The sequence below is a fragment of the Podarcis erhardii genome (assembly GCF_964252035.2).
Source record: "Podarcis erhardii genome assembly, chromosome: 12".
Classification (NCBI taxonomy): domain Eukaryota; kingdom Metazoa; phylum Chordata; class Lepidosauria; order Squamata; family Lacertidae; genus Podarcis; species Podarcis erhardii.
This window is the reverse complement of record NC_138513.1, coordinates 27,585,628-27,610,905: the sequence shown is the minus strand read 5'-3', so window position 1 is coordinate 27,610,905 and position 25,278 is coordinate 27,585,628. Positions and strand designations below refer to the sequence as shown.

At 40.7% G+C, this 25,278-nt stretch overlaps 1 protein-coding gene across 2 annotated transcripts in view; it reads right to left on the bottom strand.

Annotated features, from left to right (window-relative positions):
• HDAC9 (histone deacetylase 9) overlaps window positions 1-25,278 on the bottom strand; it is a 425,839-nt gene that overhangs the window by 380,459 nt on the left and 20,102 nt on the right. For both annotated transcript variants that reach the window (XM_081881910.1, XM_081881911.1), the window contains exon 2: window positions 16,854-16,983. In XM_081881910.1, the coding sequence (XP_081738036.1) occupies window positions 16,854-16,899 (46 nt within the window). In that variant the 5' untranslated portion in view covers window positions 16,900-16,983. The remainder of the gene's footprint in view (window positions 1-16,853; window positions 16,984-25,278) is intronic.

The window sequence follows — 25,278 nt, the reverse complement described above, 5'->3', positions numbered from 1 at the left end:
AAGGGTCTGAAGCCCTCACCCCTTTCTTCCAGATGTTTTGCAAAAGTGCATAGTTGATACAGATGTAGCCAGGACCATTTTATTCCTTTTGCCTTTGCCACCAGGTCCTTTTTTGATATTGCTCTACCTTTTACAAACAGATCTCTAATTCTATAGAAAACATTTGTTTAAAGATCTCTGAATTGGTTATATTTGTCTGCATGTTTAAATGAGGGGTGATCTAGCAGAGGCATCAGTGGTGAAGGCCTAGGAGCCAATACTGAGTTCCACTTCCACCACGCCATTAATGATACTTTTAAAAATGGGTTCCCCACATTTTCTCATTCCATGTGAGATAGCTTCATGAAGGGCAGAGTGCATACTGATGGTCTTATGTGGGCACTTTCTATCTGTATCCATGGAATATCCACTTTGCCTTTAATGAGAGGTATCAATGATTTAATTCAGAAAGCTGCATAGTATAGTTCAAGATTCAGTATTCCTAAACCCCCTTTATTCCTATATCTAGTATTTTTTATTTTGCATAATGAATTTGCAATCCTGCAACTTGATGAAAACTTTCTAAATGTTCTTTCAAAGATTGAAGCACAACAATTGGCTCTTGCACCATTGTCAATATGTCATCCACAAACATATTAACTTTATGTACAACATTTCTTATTTTAACTCCATTCACAGAGGCATCTGCATGTAGTTGTATAGCTAAGATCTCTATTGCCACTGCAAACAGCAGGGGCGACAGAGGGCATCCTTGGCGGGTGCCCCTGCTGAGGTTTATTGCAGCAGCATCATATCCATTTACGTAATTATAGCTGAATATTTTGAATAAATTTGCTGAATCATGTAGAATTCCCCCCCCCCAAATTATTATTTAGAATGTAAGAGTTTTAAATACGACCATTCAGCCCTATCAAATGCTTTAAAAGCATCAACTGAAATTAATGCCCCTGGAGCATTTTGTAGCTGCAAGTCATAGATTACATTGAAAACTCTCCTTATAGAGTCTGCTATATTCCTTGAGGGTATAAATCCTGTTTTATCTGTGGTGATGTATTGACCTATTAAAACATCTAATCTCTTAACCAACACAGCTGTGAATAGTTCCGCGTCCACATTTATTAAGGAAATTGGCCTATATGAATCAGGTTTTGTGGAGTCTTTCTTGGGCTTCAATATCAAAGTTAATTTTGACATGTGCAAAGTTAGAGAGATATGTCCTCCCTCTAGCACTGAGTTAAAGAGTTTAGTTAGCCATAGTGATAATTCTACTTTAAAGGCTTTAAAGTATTCTCCTATATTCTCCAATATGACTGACATCAATCGTATTATCTGGATTGATTTCTGTTCCAGACTTGGGACGGGGGTGGGGGCGGGGAGTTGCGATTGCCACCTCCATTTGTAACAGAATTCTCTGACATCTCTGAACAAGACTATCCATGGCTAAAAGTGATGGTTATGTTCTTCCTCCATTGTCAGAGGCAACATGCCTCTGAATAACAGTTGCTGGGAATCACAATTTTAGAGAGTGCAGTGCACTCAAGTCCTGCTTGCAGTTTTCCCATAGGCATCTGGTTGTTCACTGTATGACCAGGAAGATACTGGAATAGATGGGTGTTTGGCCTGATCCAGCAGGCTCTTCTTATGTTCTCATGTGCAGAGCTGGTGGATTTAAAGATGCCAGCACCATCCAGTTAAGACAAATAGTCCCAGATCAGCGCTAGCGCCAGGACACTCCACTCCCCACTGCCAAGTCTCTCCTAGCCGCCGAGATACGAGCACCATTGAGCAGAAGCAGTGGTAAGGCTGTGTTCTTAAGCCAGTCCTGCCCTCCTAGTCAAGTCTCAAGTGCTACCAGTGATTTACACAGCCTTTTATTGTCTGACGTCAAGAGAAAGTGTGTGTGTTACACATTTCCTCTTAAGAATACAGGTTGTCCATGAACAAATATAGGTCCAGCTCTTACCAACACCACAGCCCAATGGAAAAACAAGTTAACTACATGTTTACATGTTGGCTTTGGGATTAGGTCGTATGCCTTCAAGAATTCCGTGCCATGCTGAAAACCTCTTTTGACTTACCCCTGAAGGGAAGGATTAAAAGAAATTAACATTTTTACTAGCTTCCTAATTAAAAGTGTCTGCTCTAAAACAAATATGTTTATCAAAACAGTTTGACTGGTAAAATACATTATTGAAGCTGCAGTCACCCAAATTACATGCTGTCTAAAGCAAAAATAAAGGAGGGGCAAAAGCCATCTGGCTCATATAACTTACATTTTCTAGACAGCTTGCAGCTGGTTCTGATTAAGCAGCATCTTAAAAAAAACCGCTCACAGAAATCTATTTTTATCTTTGCAAGTTTATTTTTAGTGCTCGCACATCCAAGGCGCATGGTGTTTACATTAATAAATGAACAACCACCTACAGTTAAGAAAGGGTTTGTGTGATTCTGATGGCAGACTTGCCATCAGGCAAGAGGGACAGAGGGAAGGCTGGGAAAAATAGGTTCTGCCCTGTTGTTTTTTTATTTTAAAAAAAAAAAGGTTTCTCCAACACAAACATGCCACACACCCCACCCCTGAAACAGATGCATGGAAAGGAAGCTCCTTAGAGATCTGGACACTGCAGGAAATGAAGAAGAATAAAAATCCTCACGAAAAACTGAGCCTAGATTGCATGCTATGTAATGGCTTTTTCTGTCCCCCCTTCCCCCCGGAATCCTCTGTTCATATAGTCAAAATAGGCTTGGTGGTCCCTTCCAAGTCTCCACAGGATGCCAAAAGACCAAGCTAACTGCCACTGTATAATTCAGAACAATTGGCAGGCAGTGCCTGTTCACAGTAACTAAGAGTTAGTTCCATACATCAGTGCACCTAAGCTTTTTTTTTCTACCCGTCTCTGTACAATTTCTTCCCAGAATTCATGGGCATGAGATCACAAGGAGGAATATTTGTGGGGATTTTTAACTGATACCAAGAAAGGCCAATGTTGGATTCTATTACCTGCTAATGCTGGAGGCATTGTGCCTTTGAATCTCAGCTGCTGGGAATCACAGGTGTGGTGTTGCTTGCAGGCTTCCCACTGTAAGAGCAGAATGCTGTTGTTTTCATTTGCTGCCGGCTGTGAACATGTGCAGCCTTGTTTGTCCGCCCTGTGGGTGATGTGTGCCCAAAGGCACCATGTTGGTGACCCCCAGTAGGGAATCCTGCAATAACACGAGTGGACTGTACCGCTACAGGCTGTTGAATGCTTCCCCCCAAAGTGAAAAGAAAAGAAAGGCATGTTGTGGTGAATGGTTCTGTCCGTCAGGGACTGACAGGGCTCTGGGGAGTGTGAGGCAGGGGTCCCTCAAGACTTATCCAGAGGAAGAGGTCAGTGATTTATGGAGCTTTGTGCCACCTGTGAGGCAGGAGCCAGGGCTGGAGGAAGGGGAATAGTCGGAGCAGTCGGAGACAGGGGAGGATGTGCAGGACATGTCAGAAGTGGAGGAAGAGACTGTTCTTGAGAGGGGCAATAGAATCCCCTCCATCCCCTTCCCCTCTGTCTCCCAGGACCAGGACGGGCTTGAAGAGGCAAGCACAGTAGTGACTTCCCTGTAGAAGTCACAGGTTGCTTGTGCACGCCCCATCAGGCAAGGGTACTGAAGTTCAGGTGGAGGCAGGGGTGCACAGCTGCTCCAACCGTCCAGCTCGGAGCACAAGCCTGCAGAGGGGATGCCAGCCACTTAGCTGCCAGAAGTGTGTGTGTGTGTGTACCTTAGAAGATACTGTAACTGTGTGCTTTGTCAATAAAATTTTAACTACCGGCTGTTTGTCCTCCTTGGGCTGGGTGTGCTCAGGACGCTAACCAGGTCATTTCCTAGTTGTGTTACTCTACTGCTTGCAGTAAGTTTTTCACGTGTAAGAGCCAATTTCAAAATTATGTGCAGTCCTAAGAGCCTCATTCCCACCTCATTTTGCTGCAGGCACAACCAGGTCTTAGCTGGAGAATTGCTGATTAATCTTCAGCTGCTTGGAAGCTGACACAATCTCCCCTGAGTTTGTAAACAGGGTTGCCAACTTTTAACTTCCTGTGTGCCTTTGTTTCCATGGTGGGGGGAAACCTTTAGCAGCTGATTTCTGCAGAGGTGCTATTTTGGTCAACTGGCAAACATATTGGTACGTAATAGAATCCAGGATTGTAATAGTCAGTGGTATGGAATTTCGGGCTGGGTGGGGGGTGTCAGATGCAACCCTCCAAGCCTCTCTATTTGGCTCTCAGGACTCTGCACAGGCCACACCTCCCACCAGCCCTGCTCCACCTCCTTCTCAACTGGAATGGAATGTGTGCTTAAACAGTAATATTGCCTCTTGCTGGCCCAGAATGAGAGGTGTTCATGTAGGAATCTCTGGTCTTTGACGACTGTAACCTAGTGTACAAAGATAGGAGTTGCATTGTTTCACCCACCTGTCATTGGCATGTGGGCCCTGAAAGGGTATCCACTAGGGAATGTGGCTCTCAGGCTGAAAATGGGTTGCTACCTCTGGTGTAAATACTAACCCTAGCACACCTTGGAGAGAAAGGGTAAACTAAATTTACTCTGAAGAAAATGCAACAAGAAGAGTGCAATATCAGAACCTGGATTCTTTTAAGACCAGGCCTTCTCTTTTCTGACCACCAACAGCCAGTTCCAGATTTCCTGCACAAGAAATATCCATGGAAAAAGCTGTCTTAAGGTTTTTGTTGTTTGCTTTTAACGTAAGACACCACCCTATAGAAGCTGGCTGTGGAATTCTGTTTTGAAAAAACAAAGGTACATATAATGCAATTAACAAACAATATGGAAATAAATCAAAACACCAGGCAAATAAACAACTTGACACACAGACTAATATACATGATGCTATTTGATCCATGCAAGTGGTTATTTTCACAGGAGGAAATTAGTTTGTAGCACTGGAGGATAAAGTATGTGATGGAAGAGTAAGCAAAGCAAATGGGCATGTGTAATTATGATTTATTCCTTTCCAGTTTGTGATAAGCAGTAAAACTGAACTTAATCATTTAGTACTTCAGGCGGCACTGGGGTGTAAATTCCAATCTGTTTTCAGTTCAAAACAAACATTCAATTCAAAGTGCTTAAAAGCCCTGAGTGATGATAGCCACACCTCAAGCTCAGGGGGAAATAATCAAGAGAGAGAGAGATACAATTGGCTCATTTTCAGGGTTTTATGTACCCTGGAAGGCTTGGATTAACTATACAATACATTTATGATTTCTATGTATTAGGGACAGAAAACAACCTTTTTAATACTAATAACACACATAAGGCTGTGCAACTGCATTTGCTAGTATCCACTCTTTGCCACCCTTACCTCTACCATTTCTCCTTTTCTGGTTGTTCCTTTGTTCCTTTTATTTTTATTATCATCATTGTCCACCCATGGAATATGGTCCCCAAAGGTTGCTCAGAAAGGAATGTAGCCCTCTGGCTGATAAAGGATCCCCACTCCTCACCTAGTCCTTCTCACAGTCAAAAGCTTTTATGCTTTAGAGCTGCTTCCTCCTTTCTCTATTTGGATGTTCCACCATTTTTTTGTCCTCAGATCTTTAAGCATTTCAGAGGTGGAGGTGGAGGGGGGGGGCAAACAGTGAGAAAGAGGCTGGCATCAAACACTGGGCATGCGAAATGCTCCTTTGTGCAAGGCAGGTTTTCAAAGGCACTCTGCACTTCTTATTCAAGTGCTTCATGGAACTTCCACCCTCTCCCTCCATGGCGTGCTATGTCCCTGCTGCTCATAAAATAACCAATCTGCAAATTACCTTTTAAATGCTTTCTCAGATTCATTGGAAGTAAGTTCTGCTGCATAAAAAAGCACATCTGGGCTGCTAAAGAGACAAATGAAAAAGCAGAGAGTGGGTGGGGAAAAAATTAAAAGTTGTCAAACATGCTTTCTTTGGGTGTTCAAAATAATTTGTTATTCTAATTATTACTCCAATATTTAAGGCAGTGAATCCAATTAACTCAGCCACTTATGAAAAATCCAAGGTGATATAATAGTCCCTTTTATGTATTTCTAATTGTTTCTAAAAGTTGCTTTGTAAAAGAAGCATTTTTTTTTAGGTTTGATGCACAGGTTACAGCTGCCTCGTGGAAGCAATATACTGTAACAATCAGTGGCTCACCTAGGGCCCCTCTACAGACAGTCAGTATTTTGCAGAAGGGATTCAAGCCACAGAATTAAGGCTTACATAATTAAAGTGGATGGAAGTGCTCTGTATAAATCTTTAAAAAGAAACTGCCTTTTTTGCAGTTAGGAAAGTGATGGAGAAATGTGTTGAAAAGTGTGAAATGAATTAACAGGAAGATGCATAAACACCCCACGAGAAAATTGGGATGAATGCTTGTTGGTGAATACCCTTCCTGTAAACAAATCAGAGTGAATGCTCAATAAAGACCAAATATAATATATGCCTTGTGCAAATCAAATCAGGATGAATGCTCAATAAACAGGTTGCATTATGTTTTTTTCTTGATTGTACTTTTGATTTCATATTTATAAAAACTTAAAATTAAACAGAAAAGTTGTATGGAGGATCTATGTGGCTCAAGTCAATGAGTTGGATACAGGCTGCATCGAGGCTCCATTGATATAAATAGGACATGACTTTAATCTCATCGACTTCAAAATTAACAAAGTGCTATTCACTCACTCTGGATTCAATCTATTCTCTCTATAGCACTGTACTATATAAAAAAAGGAATTGCATCAAGGTGAAGGTGGAAAGAAATTCCCAATCTGTGCATTTCTTCTTCCGGATTATGGCTCTAAATAATCCAACAGATACTATGCCATGCAAAACATATAAGAAGAGAGAGGTTAATGTAAGAGAAGAAATATTGTGAAGCACAGAAAGATGTAGTGACCGTCATCTTGCAACTTACTGCTTTGGGGGGGTTAGTAAACAAGTTTATTTTAGGGGGGGAATACTCAGAGTTACATGTGCATTTTTCTGCCCAATGGAAAGAACATTGTGCATGTGTACATGAAGAAGTTTGGGGACTGTTGCCTAAGTCAGTATTTGTGTGCAAATGTTTTGGACTACAGCCCTTAAAAAAACTACTTTGTCCACATGAATACAGTCAATATATTAAAAAGGACTAGCAATAAAGTTCCACATAAACCAGGTGGAAAACCTGAGGCCCTCCAGACACCATTCAACTGCAATGGCCAAGGGTCCGGGATGATGTAAGATGGAGTCCAACACTAATAGGAGGGCGGCTGGTTCCTCATCACTGACACTAAATCAGCTACTATCCAGACAACCACAAAGCCCATGCTGAGCTATTCTATCAAAATAGTACCTTAAGTTCATCCCTCCTGTTGCACATATCCATGAGCATGATATAGAATTTGAGATACAGGATCAGATTGTTTTTGCACTTCATAGCAGCCCCAATGCACACCTGATTTGATCAAAAGAACAGCACCAGAATCCTTTACCATTTCCAACTATGCAGTGTCCTCACCCTTAATGGCTACTAGCTCCATGGAAGAAAAGACATAAATACAATATGTGAACCTGCTTTTCCCTAAACCCAACACCATCCCCACCACCAGGTGAAGCTAGTTGCCATTTGGATAGGTGAGTCAGAGAAATGACATTGGAGGCACACTGATGAGGCCCTTCTTTCTTGGCTACTCTAACAAGCAACAAAACACACAGAGACTTTCCTTTCCTCACCTATCTACCTGCCTTGCTTCCCCTTGTCTCAACTTACCTGTTATCAGCCCTCACCTGGGTCACCTGACTTCCTCTCATCTATCCAGCCAACCAACCTGACATTTCACCTCCAGCCTGTGTATGACTACACTGTCTGCTCCTTGCCCTCTAGACAAAAATGTGGAGAGGTTATGCATACAATAGATAAAACTTTATGAAGTGCTTATTTTTACATTGTTCTTTTTTCCACTAGATATAATGCATCACACAGCAGAAATTTATCTGTTGCCCTGTTCTTTTAGTTCGTACCTCATACCAAGGGCTTGTTGTTCTTACTGAAACTAATACTGCAATGGTCTTTATAATAACAATAAAATAATTCTTTGGGGGAAGCCATGACTGTTTACAGTGGTATCAGTGTTTTAAAGGTATAGTGTTAATGTGGCCTATGAGATACGTTAAAAAAAAAAAAGGAATGGGACCCAAGACAATGAAGGATATAGAGAGCAATAGAAGCAAGTCTCTGTAATACCTACCCAACTGGCACTTCAACTTCAACAAGTCAAAGCATGTGTCTGACCACAAGTTAATGCAACAAAAACTGCTGGGCATTTTTCCTAAGTTTCACGTCCCTGTCCATTGGCCATGATAGCTGGGGCTGATGGGAGCTGAGTATGGCAGACAGAGACTGAGTCAAAATACTGCCCATGCAATTTCCAGAGTATGGATAATTGCAGAGTATGGATAAAATGAAAGATAAAGTGCGAGATTGGTTACACTACGCTCAGATTAAGGAAGTTTTCAAACTTGACAAAAAGTTAGGATTCCAGGTGGAAAAATCGAACCTGGAAACGGAATTGTTAGAGCCTAAGACTAAGGTACTTTCAAGAATGTATAACTTGCTGTTAAAATGGAACACACAAGATGAAACGGTAAAATCGGCCATGATAAAGTGGGCACAGGACATTGGGTATAATATGTTTGAGGACTGGGAAAGGTTGTGGACCACTGGGCTGAACTTCACTGCATGTAATGCTTTGAAAGAAAACGTTATGAAAATGATATATAGATGGTACATGACCCCAGTCAAACTTGCAAAAATATACCATTTGTCCGATAATAAATGCTGGAAATGTAAAGTAAGCGAAGGAACGTTCTTTTACCTCTGGTGGACCTGCCCTAGAGTGAAGGCTTTCTGGGAAATGATATATAATGAGCTGAAAAAGGTATTTAAGTATACCTTCCCTAAGAAACCAGAGGCCTTCCTTCTGGGTATTGTCGGCCAGAGGGTGTTAAAGAAGGACCGAACATTTTTTATGTATGCAACAACGGCAGCAAGGATACTCGTCGCCAAGCACTGGAAAACCCAAGATTTACCCACACTGGAAGAATGGCAGATGCAACTGATAGACTATATGGAACTGGCCGAGATGACCGGCAGAATCCGAGACCTGGGAGAGGAGACCGTAGAAGAAGACTGGAAGAATTTCATGTTTTATTTGCAAAAATATTGTAAATTGTATGAAGGTTAAGAAGGATGCTAGATTATAAATAACGTGGCACCATTAAAATAGACGAAGTGAATTATGAAGATAAGTTAAATTTAGGAAAAGACAAATTTTGGATAATTATTAGGCTAAGCTCAATTTTTTAAGGTATGAAATAAACGTATCTAAAATTTGAGATACAACATTGGAAAATTAGATAATAAGGATGGAAACAAGGTGATAAATTGCTGGTTTAAGTTTTATAATTTGGAACGCTGGAGCGGGAGATGTGAGGAAGTCCAAAGAAGATAAGAAAATATGTTATGATATGTACTATTGTGTTTATTTATTTGTATTGTAACTCAAAAAACCTTTAATAAATATTAAAAAAACAATTAAAAAAACAACAAAATACTGCCCATGAAAACAATCATTAGCTGCAGGAATTTTTTTTATCACAATAACCAAGTTTGTCATACCTCAGGCAAACACATAGTTCCTGTTACAAATCTGCTATTCCCACAACATTTAAACTCTATAAAACTAGGCATTCCCCCCACAAAAATAACACACAAAAAAGTTGTGTACATTCTTATAACTCCAAAATTCACTGACTGGAGGAAAATGAGGATACGTAAGAGGTGTGACTACAGTCATGGAAGTTTTATCAACTTGGGAACAATCCTCCATTAGTGTGGAAAGGAAAACCTCACACAGTCTCTGTAATAACTGTGACATGTGACAGGTGCAGACAATCAATGACAAATTAGCGCCTAAAAACAATGGATCAAACGGCAACTACACCACAATAAAGAGCAAATGCAGAGAGGCCCTCAGACTCTGCCCCCTCCCATAAATATTGAGATCATTTGCAAAACAAATTAAAATAAAAACTCTTAATATTTCCCAACATGTTAATTATTGGGGTGAGAAACCTTTTTGGTCCCATAGGTCAACTCTTTTATCAGGTTCTGCCTCACTGGCCAATTTTGAAAGTTGGGTGGGTTCAGAACCTGCTGCATAAAAAAAAAGCCATTTTGCTTTCTTGGTATTGTTTAGAAAGGATTAGAGAGCACTTTCCCCTACACATACCTGATTAATGAATATATGCACCACACACTTTCAGTATGAGTACCCTCATTATTTCTTTATGAAAAAAATATTGGTTCGTTTCACTGCACGGAAGATAATTCTCTGAAGATACCTGAAGTGATCTTTTCACTATCACCAACATTTCTTCACAGCCTCTGCTGACATTCAGGGAGAAATGGTTGTATGTGTGTGCCTGGTAAATTGTGGCATTACCACAAACTGACATATTACGTATCTGCTGGTAACAAAGATGAATAAAAACTATGAATTAACTAGTGAATGCTAGATCCTGGCTGATGAATAGGCATAAGAAAAATATACCTCCAAGCATCATTTGTTCCCAAGCATTTCCACCTATGCAAATCCACCTGAGGACTTGAACCTATTTATTCATTTTCAAAAAGGCAAATGTGAAATGCTTTCTGAAACCATTACAAACAATGCCTGATAATCCACCCTTCCAAAAGCAAACAGAGCTTTATTTACTGCATTTTAAAAGAAAACTTATTTTGATCCTTACATCTTATGTACACCGAATGGTTAAGAACATGTAACAGAAACAGGATGTAAACATTTCCTTAATGATAGCATAGTTTAGAACAAGCAAAGCAAACAACAAAACACAAGCATTTACCTCCTCCCAGTGGGATTTGGCATTTGCTTTATAGCTGCAGGAATTAGCCATTCATTTAGACAAGGCCTAGTCCCTAAAGGCTCACAGAGCTGTGTTCAATTAAATCGGTTCTGGTGTTGTTGTAAGTAAATGTTACTACACAGGAGGCCTGTTTGTTGCATCATGCAATCGAAGGAAACACTTATTTAATGGTGCACAGAAAAAATACTCAAGCAGTGTCCTTCGAGATCATCTGAGTAACAGACATACCTTTTGCTTCATTTGAGACTCACTCTTTCAAACTGTCAGTTTGCTAAGGTTGGCTGCAACCACTGAAATCTATGGAAGTTTTGCTACTTCAGAAAATAAAAAAGGAAGAATAAAACGAACTCATCCTATTGTGCACCACTGAACGGTATGGAAGTTGCTCAAATGTAGCTCTTTGAAAGACAACAGTTCTCTCTTAAGATGTTTTTGCTTCCAATAGCTATGGATAGAAGCGTCAGTCAGGGGTGGATACGCAAGTAACTTGCTGCTTTTGATACTTTCTGTGAAAAGTCTGAAAGGGGAAAGCAGATATGTGCTTGCACCTCTCAGTGTGAAAGAAAAATACATTTAAAAAGGCACAACTGAATGTTCATCTGTGTTCAAAGGCGGCCACATAAAATAATTATACCTTCTATCAAGTGGGCCAGAAAGAAATACTTCCCACACTTCCCAGTTCTTTTGAAATATGAAATAGTTTCATTGAAGCAAACACCACTCTTTCCACTTAATCAACCAGTATATATAACTTGCTTGCATTAACATCCAAGAGAGAGAGAGACTCTTTTTTATATATAAAGATACTGAAGCATTGTATGGCAATACAAATACCAAATACCTGAAAATATTATCTTGCTCTACTTCTTAACATTTATTTGCTTCCAACACTGTGTAAGCACTGATTTGCCGTCTTAACACAGGATTGCAGCCAGCTAAGTTTTGCTCAAGAGTAGACCCACTGAAACTGATAGACCTAAGTGAGGCTGCATTCACGCAACAGTTTACACTCCCCCCTTATGTCTCCCTAACTGTTAATATCTGCTTTACATAGGACTGCCTTCAAAAACTGTTTCAAAACCTCCAGTTAGCAGAGAATGCGGTTGCTCAACTGTTGACAAGTTAAAAGGTGAATAGATCATTTAAAGCAATTCTGTAATAGCTAAACAGGCTGCCTGTATACTTCTGAGACCAACTCAAAGTGCTGGTTTAAATCTACAAAGCAGTTGACCGCTAACGACCCCAATATATTCTGGAAAGTCTCAAGCCGGGTCCCCAGAACTTTATTTGAGAACATTCTCTGGGTCCCTTGCTAGAGGGAGGCTTGGAGGGGGATGACCAGGGATGGCAGCCTTTTCAGTTGTGGCTCTCCATCTGTGGAACACACTCTCCACTAAGGTCTGCTTGGTACCTGCACTGATGTATTTATAGTGCCAGGTAAATATATATATTTTCCCCAGGCTTTTGATGGATAGCAATGTTTTCACTGATAGTGTGTTTCTAGAGCTTCTATACCATTCCTTTTGGGGGGTTGGGGAGTGCCTGACTGAGCTCCAAGAAACGATTGGATTAGCGTAATAAAAAATGGGAAGACCCACATCAGAACCTCAGTCTGCTACCGCAGAACCCTGAGTGACGTCAGCAGAGTCAATTGCTTTCCCTGTGCTCTAGATCCCCAGAGTGTTCGCAAAGATGATTACACCAAATATTGCAGAGGCTACAATAATGAGAGGCCTGAAAATGTGAAGAATATAAGTTCATCCTTTTCTCAGCCTCTTGGCAGTCTAAGCATGCCAACCTTTTTTTCTTATTACACCTGAAAGAAAGGTATTTCCCCTGAACAGTTTAATGTGTCTATTCATAGTAACTTTCCAGGATGTTCCTCATTGCTGGAACAGACATGGAATGCTCAGCGTCTACAAGCAAAGAGGTTGTTTCAATATATTCATGCTTTATCAAGAATCCGAACTGAGTGAGGTCTAATAGCCTCCATTCCTCGCTATAAAAAGCCATATACCTGCAGGTGGAATTAACAGAAGTTAAACCACACTTAATGCAGATTGAATCTGCATCTTCTAAAAAAGATAATTTTACAGGCAACCAGCATGCACTCTTCATCAGTTTAAAAGAACATGGTTATAAGCAGAAGCTCCAAGCACCAATTGTAGTACTGCTCAGGTCATGTTTCAAACCACTTCTTATTGTTTGAGTTTAAAGCAGTAGCAGCCAACGTAGTGTCCCCCAAATTGTTGCTGGATTCCACATCACACAACATCCCTGATGGTTGGCCATGTCAGGTGGAGCTGATGGGAGCACAAGAACTGGAGGGCACCATGACATTGGCTACCCTTGGTTTAGAACTGCCATCACTTCTTGCTGGATTAAAGGCCTGCTGGATTAAACAGAATATCCATCTAGGGCAGCATCCTGCTTCCCATAGTGGCCAGACATCACCTTCAGGAATCCCACAAGCAGGAGAAGAAGGCCCTGGCCTTCTTCCAGCAACTGGTCACAGCAGGCTACCATTTTAGCTGTGCATAAGCCAAAGAGTTCTATACCCACACATCCTCCATCCAGACCAACGAGAGGCATTGTCAGTCACCATTCAAGGACATATTCTAGCCAAGCAAAAAGCACTCAAGGAGAGTGTTTGGAGCAGGGCCAAAGAGAAGTGTTTTCCTGGAGTGGAGGTGTGGCCTGGGGGCTGGATGGGGCTGGATGGGGGTACCTGGAAGCCACATTCTACTCCCAGGCATGAATGCACAGTTTATTACAGAGACTCATCAAATTAGATACCCAAATGAAACATAAAGCTGGTTTAAACAGTTAAAAACAGATACATACAAATATACTTCTTTCTCTCTCTCAAGAAGCCAGCATAGAATTTCAACTTATCTGCATTGAAGTCAGAATTAATTAACCCTCTTAGTAACAAAAGAGACAACTTCCCTTAACCAACTTTTTAGGAGATCTTCCTAGAAGAGTTCTTAACACTGGGAGAACCAACCTTTCTATACATGCATTCTGCACATTATGGTGAAGAAGAGCATGATCAGCAGATTATATTGCTCCAGCCCTACACAAATACAACCATTCATTAACCATGGCCTTCTTAAATCATCCACTCAACCGTGCAGAAAGCAGCACATTAAAATGAGCAAGGATAAGTTTTCTCCTGTTCTCAGAGACAGTTAGTGTATATGGGAATGAAGCTGAGCGGATTCCATAATTTATAGGGTTATTAAGGAGTAATGGGGACAGGACTTGTTAGCGGCAGTTCTCACATACTGTAGATCTAAATCATTAATCTTTGAACAACAAGGAGTTGAGTCCTGTTTAACTCATAATTGTCCAAAACTTTAACCTGTAATTGCCCAAACGAAATGCCTCCTTCTCCATCTCTGTCATCAATTGACTAACTATCTGAGGGCAATAAGGAGATATAACTGGCAGGAGCTGCAGAAATATGCAAACTTAGCCACTGTTTCAGGGCATAAGCCCAAGCTTTATATTCAGGTGATTGAATACACACTTCCTAATGAATTCCCTACAATAGGTGGCAAGCCCAGTATCTTCCTAAGGAAAGCAGACTGAACTATTTAGTTAGTTCACATCAACAGATCACATTCAGCCACTGTTTGCCACTCAGCACTCCCTTGGCATTGTGGCCCACAATTTAATTGCTCTCACTATTTCAATTTACCCTTTTCTGCAGGCCCTCCTATCCTGAAGCCACACACAAAACAGTGTGAGTGTGGGTGTGTTGATTTATTTGCTTCACCTCCTGTGCTGCTTTTCTCCATTTCTCGAAACTCCCTAGCTCTGACATCCTGCTCTCTGTAAAATCTTTGTTTGGTACATTGCAGCAGGCTGCTGTTCTACAGCTGTGGCCCACATTTCAGGAACCTCATGTGCACATCTAGCTGAAGAGACAATTTGCTTTTTTATTCACCCCACTTCCAGCCAATATGCTGCATAGAGATCTTCTCAGAATTCATTTGAGTTGACAAACATGATTGCAGACATACTAAAAGCTTTCAGAAGAGTAATGTGGAATTTGTTCACGTGAAAGGTTCTATAACAGGAACAAGATGCAGTTGTCCCTCCCTTCCTTCCTTCCTTCCTTCCTTCCTTCCTTCCTTTCTCTCTCTCTCTCTCTCTCTCTCTCTCTCTCTCTCTCTCTCTCTCTCTCACACACACACACACACACACACACCACTCATACTCTAAAACTCTCCCTCTTTCTTTTTTCCCTCCTCAGCCCCAGGTTAAGAATATAGAAGTGAGATGGTTGTGGTCTCCTTCTCTGAAAGGACAGCCTACTCCTTAGGTTTTGGAAATGTGACTGAAATTTAACATCATGAAATTGCAGCTAATTATTGATATTTTAAAAACACCTACACAAATTCATAAACCAAACAGCTTGCAAGGCTCCTCGGGAATTTAGAGGAAAATAGGTCAGCTAGACCCATAAACATTCAGGTTTCTTTTATTTCATACAGTCCCAGATCACATGAACCAGTGTGTATGCTTTTAATGCTCCCCAACTATTTTGTAACTACCACAAATTCCTTTCCTCTCCCAAGCTTACTGCAGGAGAATAATGTGGAGGTAAATATGCAAAGTTTGGAACTCCGATTATTCTTTGCTGTTCTTTTTCTAAACATAATTATATAAGCAATTGCAGCACAATGTGTTTGGCAAGAAGATTACTCTGGCAAACCTCAGCTGCAGAACTTTCCTAAATTAAACAAACGGAGGTGAAGCAAAAACTTCAATTACACTTCTCTTGCTATTTGTTCTTAAACTGATATTAAAATATTACACTTTCTTTGCTGACTTCTAGATTCCAACTGTTTGCTTAAATAGACAAGCCTTAAAAAAATTATTTTATCAACACCACATTGCGAAAACATGTACACATTAAAGCAAGGATTGGGAACCACTGCCCTTCTAGATGTTGCTGGACTTCGATTTCCCCAAACAGCATGGCCAATGGACAGGGACAAGCTGTTGTCCAACACCTGGAGAGACACAGCTTCCCCACTCCTGAATTGAGAGGTATAGACCATTTCTTCTAACAGGTGAGCAGGCATATTCCATACTAGTAAATGAAGCTTGCATTCTACAAATAAGTATGCATTTTTGGCAACTACTGGAATTCTCCACTGTCCACAATGGGGATTGCTAAAGCTGTGACAGAGAAAACCCAACAGGTTTGCTTGCTTTCCCACACTTTAAAACTTGTGTTCTTTTCCCCACTCCTTCCTACATGGCCACCTGAGGATGTTTCAAGCTTGCCAAAGAGCAGAGGAACTCCAGTACACCAATGTTTCTTATGCTTTAGATTACTCAGTGCTAAGGTGTTAGATGCTGTTAAGAAGCAGACCTCCATGTCCTGATTTTCAAGGCAAAGCGACAAAAAAAATTAATTGTTTACTAGTAGAGGGTTTTTTGTAATGATAGTATGTACTGAATTTCAGCTTCCAGAATGTTTTGGGAGTACTTTAATTTTAATATCATCTCAGTAAGAAAGTCAGACCTAAGCATCTTTGATATTGCAGTGTTTATTTCCATAGAGAGAAGTAAATGAATTGTAACTTTCCATGAGGGTTCACACATTCACAAAAATCAAGCAGTATATACTTCATGTTATCACAGGTGTATTGTATGCCAATTTAACATGTGGATTAGTTAATCCAATTGGACTTCTCTGCACTGACTGATAAATAGGTCACAAGAAAATGTTATAGATGAGAAAATACAGATTAACAAGATGTGAAACTTGGGTTATTCAAATACACAGAAAAATTATGTTCTGTTTGTATGTTTGTGTGCCGCTTCCTTCTTCTTTGTCAACAAGGGACAAATATTGATCCTGTACATCAGCAGGAGGTTAAACAAAGAGAGACTGACCTGGTTGTGTTGTTGAACTCATTGTTGTTGATGGAGAGATGAACATTTGACACAAAGAGATCAAATCACAGCAACTGTAGTTTGGTTTTCTATGAGCTCACCCAAGTTGATGCAACTCTGTGATTTCAACCTATTAATGAAAAAAAAATCATGTAAAACATATTATCCATACTTGTGAAAGCTATTTTTAATCATCCTGGGATCTTTGGATAAAGGGCAGTATATGAATGAAATAATAATAATAATCTTGTGGAATGAGACAATAGAGCCCTGATCCACGAACCCCACTGAAGAAATTACAAGAGGTCCACATTGACTTCAGAGCTGGACAAGCTGCCACGCTAATTGTAACACCATCCTAGAGATGTGAAAAAACTATGATAGTGAAACTGAGGGGTGAAATTTGGAAAGCTCTACATCTCTCTGATGTTAGTGGTTGGGTTGAAGAGACTTACAAAGAACCTGTCCATATTTAATTCTTCTCTCACATGGATGCATGCAATATATAAAAGCTGGTAACTTGCAAAAGCACAAGCCCTTGGGGCAGTCTGAAGGGTGCAAGCCAAAGGGCTCTCATCCAGTGCTGGATTTATGTATAAACTAAACAAGCTATAGCTTAGGGCCCCACTCTCTTGGGGGCCCCCAAAAAATTTAAAGGAAAAATAACTGGATGTACATTTCCAAAATATAAGATAAAAAACAAATAAAATAAAACCTACATATAGCAACAGTGTTTTGTGTTGTGTAGGCTCCTGTGATGTAAATAATGGGCCCCACCTGCTTGCCTGCTTCCTAAAATATCACTGGTTTGCTCATTTCTATATATACTTCTTCTTAATTGTATTTCAGTTCAACAATTACTTTAACAAAATACATATTTTGTTATGTGCAAATGGCTTTAGACACCTATTAGGTCCATAAATTACCATATAGCATATATTCAACACAAAAAACAGTGGCAGTCTGTTGTTGACAAAGGACAGCTGGACATATAAAGGACCGCATTACCTTCAGTAGCTTAGGGCCTCATCAAACCTAAATCCGGCCCTACACTCATCCAAGGGTAAGCAATCAGAACACAAGATGGAGAGAACATTAACAGAGTGTCAGTTCAGGCAGGATGAGGATGGAGATGGAGGAGGTGAAGAACCAAACGCCTCTAGAACCGTAGCGCTGCCCAAATTATGGAACACCCTGAAGCATGGATGGCCACATGTTTCTTGGGAGCTTACTGTTCAGTGGAAATTTACTTGATTTTTCTTGCTTTTGTTGGCTATGGTTAGACTGTTTTTGACCCATGACCTTGAGACTGACGGCGTTGACGTTTTACTATTATCTTAATTTTGTTCCGTGATTTGCAATTATACAAGTTATTTGTTTATTTTATTTAAACTGTGGAAAAATGTGGTACAGGTGACTCCCACTTACACATGTTTGACTCACATGCAACCACATATACACATGGTGCCAGGAAATTAATAATTTTTATTTAAACTGCAGAAAGGTGCGGAAAGGGGGGAAACGGCCCCAAAAGAGTACAAAAACTAAAAAAAAATGTGTGAGTTGGTAAAATGGCTAGCAATCCCAGGAGCCTTTGCAATTGCAATCTGACCCTCAGCCAAGCACTTTGGAGTCCCAGTCTACCCCCTTGTCATTGTTTCCACATCGTCCTCCACCAATGAGGAAGACTGAGAGCCACCATTCATGCCAGTCTGGTAAGTGCTGCTGATTTTTAAAAGAGTTTTTTAAGGGTTTCCAGAGGTTTTTTTTGGGGGGGGGTTAGGTACCCCTGGTCATTAGGTCCAGTGGTGGATGACTCTGGGGTTGTGGCACTCATCTCACTGGCCGAGGGAGCCAACGTTTGTCTGCAGAGAGTTTTTCCATTCATGTGGCTGGCCTTGAATAAGCCGCTTCTGGTGAAACCAGAGCAGCACATGGAAACGCCATTTACCTTCCTGCCAGAGCGGTATCTATTTATCTACTTGCACTTTGATGTGCTTTTGAACTGCTAGGTGGGCAGGAGCTGGGACCGAGCGATGGGAGCTCACCCCGTCACGGGGATTCGAACCGCTGGCCTGGCTTTTTAGATGGTTTTCCCCAGTATATGTGATTTAACATATATGGCAGTATCTGGGAACATAACCCCCACATAAATAGGGAGTCACCTGTGTATATACACATACAAAATTAATAATAATAATAATAATGTATCAAAAATTAGGCCCAGAAAACTAAAAGCAACTTGGTAGCTACTAGGATAAAATAAAATGTGAACTCTTCCAACACGAGGCAAGTTAAATGCTAGCAAAGAACAAAATGATAATGGTCTGCTTGAATGTCCCTAAACACATCTCACATTTTGAAAATTCTGGCCCTTACAGAATATATTATAGAGGTTATCTCTGCTTAGTATAATTCCAACGCATCCAAGAATTCAGCTGCAAGCTTTGCAGAGTACTTGCAAACAAGTCTTTTATCAATTCTTTATGCTGTTACTAATACATTTTGTGAAATTACAACTAGAAATATGCCCAAAGAGAGATGATATACTCGCAATTATTCATTTCATACTGTGTGGAACTTTCTTTTTTTAATAAATCAAAGATTGAGGCATATCAAATTGCACTGAAATTGAACAAGAATAATATTTTCATGGGTATTTTGAAGACTTCATTCTGCCACATTTAGCAGATTTTATACATGCATCCGAATTGATCTAACTGTTGTAACATCTTTACTTTTTGAAAGCTTCTTAGACTTGGCATATCTTAGAAAGAAGAATATTGAAACAAAAATTTGTTTAGTGGTTGTCACATCAAAATCAATCAAGAATGCACTACTGTATTGCTGAAACTTATTTACTAAAAATGTACTAGACTCTTAGACATAAAACTAGAGCCTTCATACAGACAATGACATATGGCGGGGAGATAAATTTCTAAAAACAAAGTGTAATTCCTCCTCCTCCATTTGTTCACAATGAAAATTAAACCCCAGGGGTAAAAAGTGAATGCTTTCTGAACATAATTATATGCTAACAGTTTTTGTTGTTGTTATTTCATATTGTCATGCTTTCAAGAAAACCTTCTCTTTTTATACGTTATGGTTTAAACATGACATAGAACTCAATCCAAACCACGTCTACCCAGAAATAAGCCTGATTGAATTCAATGCGGCTTACTCCCTAGTAAATGGCATTAGGATTACAGCCTTAATTAACTGGCTTGAAAAGAAGCAAAACATTTCCAATGATATTTCCTTCATATGTCTAGCAAACTTGCTTTAAGTTGCTGAGTGACCGAAACATTGCAAAAAGAATGCCTGCCTCCCCTCTCCTGCAACTCCCTACTTCCCAAGTTTTCAAAACAAACCCTTACTTTTGCAGAGAGGAGGTGGTCAACCAGCAGTGGGTCAGGGTTTCTTGGCATGCCAATCAATGTGAAAAATTATGTCTGAAGGTAGGAAGTTTCTAAAACCACTGATGCAAAAGAGTCATGTCTGCTGGCCTTCCCGTTGACCCCAACACTTTCATTTGAATGTGTTTCACTTACAAGGTGTACACATGCTCTCTCTGCACAGTTAGGTATCCTGAAAATGCAGAATACCAAACCATATAGAGAGAGCCTATGCACCTACATGTTGTATTGGCACCAGAACATGGAGCATAGGAAGCTGCCTTATATTGACTCAATCCACTGGACCACTGAGGTCAGTATTGTCTACACTGTCAGTGGCTCTCTAGGATTTCAGGCAGGCGTCTCTCCCAGCCCTACCAGGGATTGAACCTGGGATCGTCTGCAAGCAAAGCAGATGTTCCATCACTGAGCCATGACCCTACCCTTGATCTCTGCATAGGCAGATACACTTCATCAGCTCAGGCTCCCTCTAATCTGCAAAGCTGGTTATGGCCTTCTTCTCACTCAGGATGCAAACTCATATCTGGACTGTCCCATCTCAAACTGCACATCTGGTGGATCACATAATTGGATTCCCCTCCATATGAAACAAAATCCTGCCACATAAAGAACTGCCATATCATGGGAAGAAGCCTAGCAAGCCAGTTTTATCATAGAGCTTACACACATCCCACCACAGTATGCACCTATAGAAAATCATTGTCCATTCTGGTCTACAAGTTCTGCTGGATGCTCAGGTAGCAGCCTGGTTTGCATGCCATGCTAAGCTAAACCATAGCTTAGGGCTTGTCCACACTTCTGTTTGTCCTGTGCTTTCTAGGCATGGGTACAAGTGGTTTTGCATTTGCCCTGCAACCTTCCCCTAGAAAGCATGTTCTTAACTGCTGAATTGGAACAAACAGCAATCCACAAAAAACCCAATGCCCATTTGCTCCGATTCAATGGTAAACCACAGATTTTCAGGGGGGGGGGAAGCAGTGGGGCAAGCAGATGAGCCCTTAGGGGCAACACACACACTCCTGCTGATAAGATCAGTGTCACTTAGCTCTTCTCCAGGATTTCTGCTGCTGTGCTGAGCTAAACCACGCCCAGCTTAGCATGTCATCTGAAACCAGGCTCATGGTTTATCTCCCCACAGGCTGACCATGAGAATAGCTGTCAACCGTCCCTTATTTGGCGGGAAAGTCCCTTATCCCAGCGCCATGTCCCGCTGCTGTCCCTTATTGATGATGTCCCTTAAATTTCCTGGGTTTCAAAGGAAGCAGCTCCTCTCCCTCCCTGCCTGCCAGCCAGGGAGGAGGGAGGCTCCAACTGTGTGGCTTGGCTGCGTTGCTCACCCAATAAGGAGTCTAAGAACAACTGGGGGGTGGAGCTTGCATGCCTTGTGCCGATCTAATTGGCCGCATTGCCTGGGGACTCGCCTTTGCTCAGTGCTTCCCAGCGGAGAGGTGACGGTGGTTTTCCTTGCTGCATCCCCTTTGCTGGGTTGCTGCGTTGTGGGAACAATCGCTTGAGGTTTCGTTTGGCTGCTGGCTGGGCTTTCTGCCTTTGGCTCGGAGGGGCTCAGAAGTTGAACATACCTGTTCTCTGAAAATCCCTTATCCTGGCTGCTGATCCCTTATTTTCGAGGCTGCTGGTCCCTTATTTTCAAATCTGTAAGTTGACAGCTATGACCATTAGGTTTAGCTAAGGTTTGTTCTTGGTTTATGGCTCAGAGCTTTGATTAGCACAGGGCAACAGGGCAGCAGCAGAACAACCAAGGAAAAGCAAGGCAACCACAATCGCCTCCCCAAGAGGGATGCATGGCAATGGCCTGCATGTAATTGCAGTCTTTTATCCTCAGATCTCTACATCTAGTCTACGTGGAGTAGATTGTTTTGTTTGGAGGGGATGTTCAGTGAATTGGGCCTCCACCTATTGCCTCACATGATACAGCCAAAACAGACCTATCTCAATTTATATCTAATTTATGTTATTGTTTAGATTACTATTAGGAGGCGGGCATGATGCTGGCACTGGGGGAGGAAAAAAGGGAAACAAAACCATGCTTCAGTCTGATGAACAGCCTTCATTGTGCAGCCAAAGATAATGATGATCTCCAGAGTGTGACTTACAATGCAGTCTGATAAACTGGCAAATTAGCTTCCAAATAGAGGTTGACAAAATGAAATCCATAGTTATCCATGAAGATGAGACACACACAAAAAAAAAATCTGATGAAGTGGATTCCAGTCTATAAAAGCTTATGCTATAATAATTTGTTATTCAAAGGTGCTGTAAGACTCTCTGTTATTTGCTGCAACAGACTTAACATGCCTACCCCTCTGGAAATAAGTAAATGGATAGAAATAATGGAAAGCATGTGAATGAATTTATATATTAAGACACAGGAGATCATGTTAAGTGACAAATGAAATGGACCACCATTGTTTCAGAAGCTATCTGAGAAGTTAAAGAAATAAAGTTATCATAATAGTCACAAGTAAAAATTATGTATTCATATCATGATGTTTTCTTCTTCTTCGTAGTAAAGACTCAAGTGATTTCCACAAACCTTAAATTAGTATCAAAATAATGAATTATAAAATTATAACAATCGAATCAACAGCAGCAAAACTGTTGCAGATGCTCAAGAGCTGCATACATAAATACAGCCTGGTAGGTATTTTAATGTTAAAAACATACTGTGCCATTAACATGCATATAGTTATGTTACATGAATGTTTGTTAGAACAGCTCTGCAGGTGCACCAATTCAGTATTGTAAAAAATAATAATCTAAAAATAAGTTCATAACATATGCACAAGGATAATAAGGGGGGAAAATAAAGTAAAGAAAGTATATAATAAATATGGGGGGCTAAGAAGATAGATGGATGGATAGATGAAATAAAACCCATCTATCTATAAACTTGACTTTGTGAGCTATTTTTGGCTCTTACTTGATATATCATGTTGATTAACAATGCAATTTCCAATGTTTTTCTTATTCATTGAATTAACGATGGAGGATTTTATTTTTCCATATTAGCCAATACATAGTCTTGTACCAATTAAGAGGCTAACAACAAGCTGAATATCAACTTCTCTTATTTCTGTTTACACCTAGAAGAGCTGATTTCGGATTTCTGAATAAAATACTCATCAATATGCATATTCTCCAGCATATATGCCTTTATTTTCCTAACTCTAGTTCAGAGGTTGGCAATTCAGCAGGCAAAAATCTAATTTTATACAGCTTCTTGTGTTCCCTCCCACCAGCACACCCTGAGAGTGTGGAAAATGTCCGGTTAATGTACAAAATCCTATCAATGTATTCACATTCCCCAAGACCTGTTGGGAGATTGTACACTGGGAAATGTGCACAATTCCCTCTTCAGAGACAGATTATGTGCACATTCTCCGTGAGGTGTGGTGTATGCACACAATGGCTGGTTGTTATATACATTAACTGTTCAACTCAACAGATTATGTTATGTAGACACACACATACAGCAGAAGTAACCTCCCAAGTACAGTGGTACCTCGGGTTACATACTCTTCAGGTTACATACGCTTCAGGTTACAGACTCCGCTAACCCAGAAATAGTGCTTCAGGTTAAGAACTTTGCTTCAGGATGAGAACAGAAATCGTGCTCCGGCGGTGCAACGGCAGCAGGAGGCCCCATTAGCTAAAGTGGTGCTTCAGGTTAAGAACAGTTTCAGGTTAAGAACAGACCTCCGGAACGAATTAAGTACTTAACCCGAGGTACCACTGTACTACATTTCACTTTTCCTGTTTTGCATTTTACAGAAACAACACATCTAAAATAACCTACTAAACACACAAACAAGATACAGCCAAACGCAGCTAGCTGAAGCAAGAACTCTGCATTCCAAAGCACACACTCAAATCTATCACCCTTAAAGTGATTAACATATGGATTTCATTTCTCATTTTGACACCTTCCGTTGGATTTTTTCCCACTGCCTCTGTTTTTAATACTAATTAACACATAATATTTTGACCGTTTACAACATTTCATCATTAGAGGGTAGTATAATATTTTACAACACTAATCCAGGTTAACGTCCATGCCAAAAAATGGAATATTTTTATAGAAGGCGAAGCAAGGTAGGTGGCAAATGTGGTGTCTATGCTTAGAAGTCAGAACCCTGGTAAATTAGCTGTTAACAGCTGCGAAACATTTCAACACAATCCCCTCCGTTTCAGACACCAGTTTGTGTCTCTTCCACTAACAGCTACAATTGCCATATGTGGTATTCAATTCTAGACCCTTAAGAAATACACAGATATGTGTCTCTTCCTGAAATAGCAAGTGTTTAGGTACAGAGGCAGAATATAATGTAGATAGGACTCAGAAGCATCACCAATTCTAAACTTCAAAAAATGGAAATGAGGTGCTAAATCAGGGGTCAGCAAACTTTTTCAGCAGGGGGCTGAAAAGGTCTGTCCCTCAGACCTTGCGGGGGCTGGACTATATTTTGAAGGGGAAAAAATGAGTGAATTCCTATGCCCCACAAATAACCCAGAGAGGCATTTTAAACAAAAGCACACATTCTGCTCATGTAGAAACACCAGGCAGGCCCCACAAATAACCCAGAGATGTGTTTTAAATAAAAGGACATATTCTACTCATGTAAAAACACGCTGATTCCCAGACCATCCACGGGCTGGATTTAGAAGGCGATTGGGCTGGATCCTGGGCCTTAGTTTGCCTACCCATGATCTAAATCCTCACCCTGTATCCACAACCCTTATAAGCCACAAGCCCTTCGCCCATGCATTTTTCACTTGGCTGAGATGTCAAAGTTTCACAGATAAAATCTTGCAGAATAGTGGGGGAGAAGGAGGAAGCTGCAGGCATGAATGCTCCTCAGCCCTACCCCCCACCATCTGCTACAATTTGGCCGTCCCCCCCCCATAGCCCATCTTTCTACATCAGGGGTGGGCAACCAAATATGGTCCAAGGACCAAATTCATCTAGGCCACATCCCTTACTAGCCTTG